This window comes from Scleropages formosus, chromosome 7 (assembly GCF_900964775.1).
Source record: "Scleropages formosus chromosome 7, fSclFor1.1, whole genome shotgun sequence".
In the NCBI taxonomy this organism is placed as follows: Eukaryota; Metazoa; Chordata; class Actinopteri; order Osteoglossiformes; family Osteoglossidae; genus Scleropages; species Scleropages formosus.
In genome coordinates this window covers 18717721-18726654 of record NC_041812.1, presented here as the reverse complement: position 1 = coordinate 18726654, position 8934 = coordinate 18717721, and the positions used below count along the sequence as shown (strand labels likewise).

The following is an 8934-nucleotide window of genomic DNA, read 5'->3' as shown; positions in this document are numbered from 1 at the left end:
TAATATAGGATATCATATAGAAAGGTCAGGATTTTATACATCCCGTGTACAGCAAGAGTCTCTCAAATATCATTTTAGTCTCCTCCAAACTGTAATGACACAAGAAATTCCTTACAGGAAAGTATTTGACGTTGAAACTATAACAGCAGACTACTGGACAGTTGATAGATATCAGACAAAAGAAAAGAGAAAGATTTTCAGGAAACATTTATAGGGGGCAAAAAAGAAAAAAGGCAAGAATGAATGCCAGGAGGTACATATTGATGCCAGGAATGTCTGCGCGTGTGTACAGAGAAATGTCACGATGTCAGAGTGAATGAAGAGCCGGGCAAACGGAGCCTGTCGGGTGGGGCTCCCGGACACTGCGGGTACGACTATTGAAACATTCCTTGAAGCAGATGCAGATAAACAGGCGCAGGTGAGTAAAGGGGCTGACCTTCCTCGTTTATTTTTTAAGCTTTTAATTTAACACTCTGAAGGTAGAAAAAAGTTTTGGCTGTCTGGAGCTGTAGTCAGGCAGCAGGGTGAGTGAGTGTGTCTGAGAGCCTGTCTCTCCCCCTCTCGCTCGCTCGCTCTCTCTCTCTCTCTCTCTCTCTCTCTCTCTCTCTCTCTCTCTCTCTCTCTCCCTCCCCTCTCTCTCTCCCCCTCCATCCCTCTCCTCTCTCTCCCCCTCCACAGTCCCCCAGTTGCTTCGGTCCATTTCTCGTCCTCTACATGGGGAAGACCAGGAACCCTGAGAACGTGGAGTACTTCCAGCCCCCCATGAGGTTGCCGCGCTCCAGCTTGAGGTAGGCCCGGTCCCCCTTCTCCATGGCGATGAGGACACCATTGCTGGCAGCCTCACGTGTCACATCCTGATCCCCAGCGAAGGCAGAAATCACAGGCCAGCCATTGTGCATCAGGCTCACCTGCGGGACACACACACGGCGGTAAGGACCAAACACACCCCAGTACTATATACCCATGAATCCAAGAAACCGAAAACACATACAGACACACATGCAGTGTGTCCATGTACGAATGCCAATACATGAATGTACACTCAAAGCACTCATTTACCAATTTCTTATAGAGCACAAACTTGTGGTAATATTCTAATCATACCCAATACTCAAGCAGTACTTGTATGCAATGTATACAAGCGCTCATAGACCAACACTGCACACATATTAATACTTTACTCGTTCACATCTCCTGTAACCAGAAACAGTTCTCATACATTAACAGAACATACACATATTTACAATACTCATATTTCGATGCCACACGAGTACTCATGTGCAGATGCTATGTGCATATACAGTACATACTGTCGAAATACACAGATGAAAATGAACTAAAACGAAACAAATGCACAAATTAAAACACAGGGTGGTGAGACTTAGAGAAACACTAGTCCAACATGCATGACATGAGTTCGGAATCATATACAATATGTATGGGGCTAAGACGAAACGTATGTTCAATATATTCTTCAAACTTTTTAAAGAATATATTGTGGATACTTTTTGACTTACCCTCCTGTGTATATTTACACATCCAGGTGGTATGAGAAGAGGTGAAGATGAAACAGATGCATCCACATATAGGGGAACTGTGCTTTTGGATATGCTTATGATAGAGGCAGAAAGGTCCTTTGCAGAAACGTTTTTACTAAACACATAGACACACACACACACACACACACACACACACACACACACACAAACTATTCATTCCATTTAGCTCACATAAAATTTAATTATAATAAAATTAATTAATGATGACATGTAAGGTGAGTGTGTGGGATGACCGGCATGTATAAACAAAAGGACGATAATGTAACAGCGGAAATAATTAATACGTATTATTTTCTGCGGCTGGCCGGGTTTGGCTGCTCACAGAAGTCAAGATGTCAGACCGAGGGATTCAGTTTCAGACGCTCGCTTCCATTTGGAGTGTTTGTGAAATGAGACAGTGTCGTAAAAACTATACTCATGGCAAACAGTGGGGCGGGAAGACGTGGGTGCAACCCGTTTAAAAGATCCATCAGAGGGACTTTTTTCGCTCTCCATACATCCATCACATCGGAGGGGGACCACTTTCAGGGAAATAAAAGTGTCAGGCAAAAAAGGGAGATTCGCTCCCTTATCTCTTCAGCAAGGCGTCAAACTGGTCCCTGAGAGACAGAACAGTCATGCAGGAAAGGCCTCTTCCAGCTGAAAGAGTGAGGGGGATGTGCAGAAAAGGAAGGGACTAGAATGGGGGGAGATTAATTAACGTCAGCTCAGGTGTGGGGACTTGGGGGACGGAACCCATGTGAAACACCAAACAACATGCTCGCACCGCGTTCCCATTCTCTTCACAGTAATAATGTTTCCTTTGTTGCTCTCCGCTTGTTCCTTTGTCGACAAACTATTTGTTTATTTAGTTTTTCACCTCTGATTCTCTAGCACTCCATCCCACGCGCCTGGGGAGTGGCAGATAAATGAATCTCCGCATCCCATGATCCAACAAGGGCATCGCTGCGTGTCAGCAGCACGCAGCCTAGAAATTTCCACGGTGCAGGTGCATCCTGCAGAGCACAGCAACGGCTATGGACCGAAGATGCGTTGACCGCCACGGAAGTGTTTGCCTTGAGTTTTGGTCGGTTGATACCGCAGTGTGCGCAAGATCTGGAACGTTGTTCTGCAGCGATTGCAAAAGCAACTAATGAGATGTATGTTGCCGCTGGTCTATATCCCATCACCTCCTGGCAGCAAGCAGCCATTAAGGGTTTCTCCTGCTCTGGAGATATAAGTTTTTTTAATACGTAGAAGAAGAAGGCCCTTCTTCGCTCTCACTCGGACCAGTTCCCCAGCTCCACCTTTGAATGACAATTACTCAGCCGCTCACACTGCCTGCAATTACAGTGGCGTGAAAATATCATAATGGCGAGGGTACGTCGCCGCTGTTCCTTTGAACTCTCTTCATTAATGCATAAGCACCCAATTAAGCCCATTAAGAGATGGTGAAAGAGGCTTTTTTGGGGAATAAATTTTGTAAGTGGGTCTCCGCCCACAGTTAATGCTGCACTTAACTGTGATTAGAAATCAAATGCCCTTTCAAGACACGGCTTCCTGTTCAGACGTGTTCCCGGCGAGACGGCGTTTCTTCTGTGCCTTGTTCCATCAGTAAAAATAGTCCTACTGGCTCAGGTGGGAGAAGGCTGCCTTCGAACGGCATTCGTTGCAGGTTCTTTAAATCATAATCTATATCTTAAGCATTATTATTTGATTGTTTTCTTCGCTTTTAAAGGCGTTTACTCAACTGCACGGCAGAGCCTGAACGGCATTTGTCCAGCATGTACTGCGGTGGGCGGCATGCTGCCGAGAAGTGAATACCGCAGCAAGCGTGTTGCATGCGTTTGAGGTCATCATATGTTACAAGCAAAAGGCCAAAAAGGCAGTTGTCTAGTCAAACCAAATCAAATAAAGCCCATGGCTAACTGTGCATGACGTGTACTTTTTCTTCTGTGGAAAAATTAATTTCAACCAAGTTTCTTAAAAATGTCTGCAAAGGTACAAATTTAAGAAAAACTACAGAAATGCAGTAAATGTTATTTGGTATGACGTTAAGTTTAACTTGTAAAAGCTGCTTCATGCTGAAGTTACATCATTACATGTTACATCACCACAGGCCCCCTCCTCATGTGCTGTTAAGAAGGTCATCATGTCATCAGTTATATTCGAAAGAGCTTCTGCACCACGGTGTCACTCAAAAAAAATGTTTGTTTCAAGAGGCTGTTGTATTCTACGCAGTCAGTAAAATTTGCAAAGACTAAGATTATTTCGATTTTAGCGGAACAGGATATAAAGAGGAGAATACATACGACTGGCTTGAATGGGAACGCTCGAAGCCACAAAAGCTTGCGAACGAGCAGTGAGGAAAGAAACATACCATGTGTTACAGAAAGCAAGTGTGTACGAACATTTAATTCTTCCTCTATCTGTATTTTTATTTCAAGCTATATAAGGAAAAAAAAAAAAAACATTTTCCTGATTCTTCTTTTGGACAGCTATACCCGGTCTGAACAAGCAAAGTGGAGCTATGGATGCTCAGCGTTCAGCACACCCACCGACTCGGAATTTTCTAGAAGTTACCTGAAAGGAGGCAACGTTTAACTATGTACACACAGTACCAGTTTACTGGTGTGCATCTACTGGGGGTACAGCTGATACCTCGTTACGCTAACACAGCTCACACAAAAGGAAACCGGCGTCGACTATGAAAAACACAATAAGTGAATAACAACATATCTGCCACACATTTTATACGGCAGCATAAATATGAGGCCTTGTGTGATTTTATTTTGTTTTCTTGGAATTTACTGCTTGAAATTTGAGTTCTTTCCTGTTTTCCGATCAGTTATATTTTAGTTTATGTCAAAAAATGATCTTTTTCAGTGTGTAAATTTATCTTTCACATAAAATATTGCTAGAAAATTTTAAAAAGTTACACAATACAACTATGCATAGTAAAGTAATGTTGGATGACTAAATTCATAGGTCTGACTGATTGCTGAGCTACAGCGGCGAATTTAGTGAGTCCAAAGTGCACAACTGCTCACAGCCAGTGTGTGACAATTTTGACGGAGAAAAATTTTTGCAGAAAAATAGACGTCTGCAGAAAACTGGCACAGCGGTGGAAATGTTAAAATTGTAACTATACCATGTCATTTACTCTGAAGTATTATTCCAAGATAAATAAAGTTAATTATGAATGTTATGAAACAAGTGAACTGTTGAATATTATGTAATATTAAGATAACTGTCAAACGTCCCAAAAGAAGCATATTATTGCAATAGTGTAGCTCAACAGGGTGTATCCTTTGAAAGAACATGCTTATTTTTTCCTCCATATGCCACCAAGACGGGGGGGCTGCATTAACACGGTTCACTGATATTTCCGATGTCGGAGAGCTGCACCTTTTCCACTCAAGTTTTAGATGTCCTATGGTTGCCATGTGAACGTGTCCAGGCCCCACACCTGGTGTTACCTCACCAACAGGGTAGCAAGAGGGTAATAGCCTTTCCCACAAAATTATACCATCTGTCAAAACTGGCTGAATTATTAGGGCTATCATATACATATCAGGTCACTATGAGCAAAGCATCATTCCATAATTATGAGGAAAACATTTCAGAAACAAAATTCCAATGTGGCATTTTTTTTTTAAACTCCAGCAGGAAATGTGTTAGAAATGTATATTTTTTTTTTACTTTTAATACATGTTTGATATGGATGATAAAGAAGCCCAAGGGGTTCTTTGAAGAAAAGTATGTGTCTAAAGAAACAAATTGAGGAACTGAGTGGGTGGATGTTTGCTATACCATCAGAGATTGCCTGCTCTCATAATACATAGGTTCAGTGTAAACTTAAATAGAGGCTTAAAACGACACATCAAAAGTCTGCGAAACTCAGCTCATTTCCCTGTACAAAGCGGGGGACACACAACAGACTGCAGTATCCGTGACAGTCATCTTAGGGCCTAAGCAGCGCTCTGAGAGGAACTTGTATGGGCTCCCTGGAAACCGAAAAACTGTACTGTGAGGATATGCTGCTGTTCTCAGTGGAGCTACACATCCTTATAGAAGATCTTCTCATCCTTGGAGACACATTTACAGCCTGTTTGCACCATTGAATTGTAACTTGTGCAGTCTTCTGAAACATCTCACTGAGGGATGCTATTTTGGTAACACACAATTTAGTACATTTAACAGTATCGCTTGCTTCTGCTTACCACTGCTGGGTACCTGTTTGGGTTGCAGCTGCACAAGCGCACGCACACCGGGCCCCCGGCATGGGTCAAGGGCTTCACTGGGATGGGGTATGATGGGATGGGATTCTGTGCAGCGCGGTAGAATGGGACTGTACAAGAATAGTGCCAAGACGTGCCACATGCCAGGCTACCGTGGCTTTCATTTCAGCACATCATCTCTTTAGTGCTACTTCCTTGCCGAACCGAGTTACACCCCGCGCCCCCTAAAACACACATCTGCACGCACACCTGCACACCCACAGAGAGTGGAGTCTCACAGAACGTAGGAGAGGAAGCTGTGTGAATTTTCACACTCCAGATGTGCTCACGCTGTGGGTTACAGCGAATGTCTGCGCTCACAGCGGCACCTGAACCTCTGTCCTCCTGCAGCGGTTTTTGGGCGGGAGGTCAGATCCCCTGTGTTTCACTGGAGCCTCTCTCTTGTGTGACTGTGTTGGGGTTTGTCTTTTCTTGCCTTGCTTGTTTCTAATTATTGCTGTCTCCAATGAGAGATGAATAATGGAATGTAATCCCAAACCCTTGGGGGGGGAAATACAACATAATTATGCTGCGGTTTAATTAGGGAAATATATACTCTAATTAATACAGGGAACTTTTAAAGGCTACACTCCCGTTAAGTGTTACATAAAGATGACTACATTTAATGCTAAAAAAAAAAAAAAAAAAATCTTTGCTAATTCTGCGCATCAAACAATGACATCACTTGCACAGCTCACTAGGTGTTATGTGAGGAGCAGAGGAGGGGGCGATCACTTCGCGTCTTCATCCGCTGCGTGTGTCCGGTCCTCCAAGGCGCAACGGCCGCCGCGAGCGCGCGCTCCGCCCTCTCTCGAGAAAGACGCGTCTTTAATTCGCTGCTGGTGCATATTAATTTAATTACTGGCCAGTCGCTGACTGTCATCTGCAGCTACCATGTCTTTCCCGAGCCCTTATATTCGTCTCGATTTTCGCTGTGGGATCTCCCCAAACTTCAAAGGTATCCAGCCCAAATATTTTTAGCATCAAAGTAGCTACCTGGAATTTGACTGCTCCCGGCACAGAGCTGCAAGTGGGATACCTCTCAAAACGAAAAGCAAAAGGTCCTGAAAAATAATGGTTCCCTTCCCCCCCCCCAAAAAAAAAAAAATAATCACGACAAATATGAGATGGTTATTCCCCCCCCCCCCCCCTCCTTTTTCAGTTTAGAAGTAAAAGTGATGTGGAGGTTCAGAGAGACACTGACCTGGATGGTCTGGCGATTGTACACCTTCACTACGTGGAAATTGAAACTGTAAATCCCTTTGCGTGGAGCGATGAAATTGCTTCTCTCTGTGTCGAAATTTTTGCCAACGTTCACTAGTACCTAGAATGAAAAAGACAAGAGGCATACGGTTACGGTAATCATCATTTTACACCACGGAACATTTCAGCACGAGCTCCGCGAGAAACAGGCAGCGCGTTCATTACAGTGAGTGAGTGAGCACATGATCAAGTTAGTGGGAATTTGCCTTTAAAACATTTATTTATGAAGTGCGAGTTAAAGAAACTTTCTGTCAGATGCACATTTTCCACGAACACAGCGTTCCTTCCTTCCTTCACACGAACGTAAAGAGAAATGGTTAAACTGCTACACCTAGTTGATAAACACGCTCATCTGCTCAATAAAGCGACACACGGGAACAATCCGCGGTTAATATGTGGAAACTGTAAATTAATGGACAACAACACGCCCCTGCCTGCAAGTTTCCAATAATGCAAATGGGATTCGGCGAAACGTGCCTTAATACCGAGCAAAGAAAACACACATTTAATGCCGTTTAAGGGGGCTTTCGCCAGGTTCCTTCGATTAAAGAAAGAAAGGTTCCGCTTTCTGACCCCCCGCGGCGACACAGACAGAGCCGCTCCTCCGCGCGCCGGACTCCCGCGCGCTCCTCCTGCGCTCCGGGTGACGAGCTGCCCTCCTCCACCACGAGGAGCACCGGACCCGCCACCCTTCGCTCATCACGAGCCCAGACCTCGGGCTCCCCGGCCGTGCTGTCCGACAGGTACCTGATCGAAGTAGATGACCATAGTGCGGTTGCTCATCTCCGACGGCTCGTGGTTCGTGTTCCTCACGGCGGAGAAGGCCACCTTGGCGCTACCCGAGCGCACCGATATTCCGAGCGCTGTCCCCGTGGGGTCCGAGGTGGGGTTGGAGTCGCACACCACCAGACACTTCCCCTCCAGCACGATGGGCTCCGTCTCGTTCTGTGCGCGGGCCAGCGCTGCGAGCCACACGGCGCCCACGAGAAAGGCCAGCATGACTTGGGGCGGGCTGCGGTGTTCACCTCGGCGGAGTATCCTGAGCAAAGATCGGGGATGTCTTCGTCGACGGCGCTGGGCGAGCGGCTGCTCCTGATCTTTTAGTTTTTACCCGCTCCAAATTTCTTCCGAAGGAAGGGTGTCCCCCGCGATCACGAAAAACCAATATTTTTCCCCGCGTATTTTCCCCGCGTCGTGTGGGGAATCGGAATGCTTCCCGTGTGCCTTTCTTCCTTTAATGTATTTTACGGTTCCTGGCACCTCTTGCTCTTCCGTCCCGTCCGTTCCTCTCACTCTGTGATCGAGCAGTCCGTGGCGGAGAGCGGATCGAGGCCCCTGTCCAGTCCCGACGCGGTCGAACTCATAGCGCGGTGTCCGTCCGCTCTCGCGCTCAATTATTGATATGAGGGAGATATGAGAACAGAAAAACACAAAAGAGTGGGACACGCCACGCTCCCGCCCTCCCACATGTCGACAGACCCCTCCCTCAGGGGTCCCAATCGAAGATCTGCGCGTCTCTCCGTTTCCAATCGCAGCGCAGCCCGCCCCTCATCCATGTGACAAAGATGCTCTTTTATATAGAGGCATCGTACAGGTGGGTTCGGCTCCACGGAGGAGTGAAAGGGATGGAGCCCGTTTGATCCGGGCTGACGGGGTACAACGTGGCGTTGCGATCAGAACCTTGCAGAGCTCCCGCTTTCGGGCTTTCTGTCGCTCTCCGGCACAGTGAGCGCAGGTATAGAGGTGTCTTCTAAAGCAAGAGGACGGAAAGACGATGAAAGAGAAGAGCTGGGGGAGAAAAGTTGGGACGCTTTTATCTTCGGACTCTGGTGTTCCACGAAGACTCCCAAACA

The 8934-nt window shown here is 46.0% G+C and overlaps 1 protein-coding gene across 1 annotated transcript; it reads right to left on the bottom strand.

Moving 5' to 3' along the window:
- Positions 1 to 619: 619 nt before the first annotated feature.
- Positions 620 to 8604, bottom strand: cbln1 (cerebellin 1 precursor). The gene is made up of 3 exons (XM_018726617.2): positions 7829 to 8604; positions 7023 to 7142; positions 620 to 908 (listed from the first exon to the last, which is right to left on the bottom strand). Exons 1-3 carry the CDS (start codon positions 8078 to 8080, stop codon positions 711 to 713), a joined length of 570 nt encoding a protein of 189 aa, XP_018582133.1. The 5' UTR covers positions 8081 to 8604; the 3' UTR covers positions 620 to 710.
- Between the last annotated feature and the right edge of the window lie 330 nt (positions 8605 to 8934).

What these genes read in the sequence shown, in the direction of transcription:
- cbln1 (XM_018726617.2), bottom strand. Translation starts at nt 8,080, where the DNA reads ATGCTGGCCTTTCTCGTGGGCGCCGTGTGGCTCGCAGCGCTGGCCCGC. An exon ending in TGGTCATCTACTTCGATCAG is followed by an intron (nt 7,143 to 7,828) that starts GTACCTGTCGGA and finishes TTTTCATTCTAG; the next exon opens with GTACTAGTGAACGTTGGCAA. An exon ending in ACAATCGCCAGACCATCCAG is followed by an intron (nt 909 to 7,022) that starts GTCAGTGTCTCT and finishes TGTGTCCCGCAG; the next exon opens with GTGAGCCTGATGCACAATGG.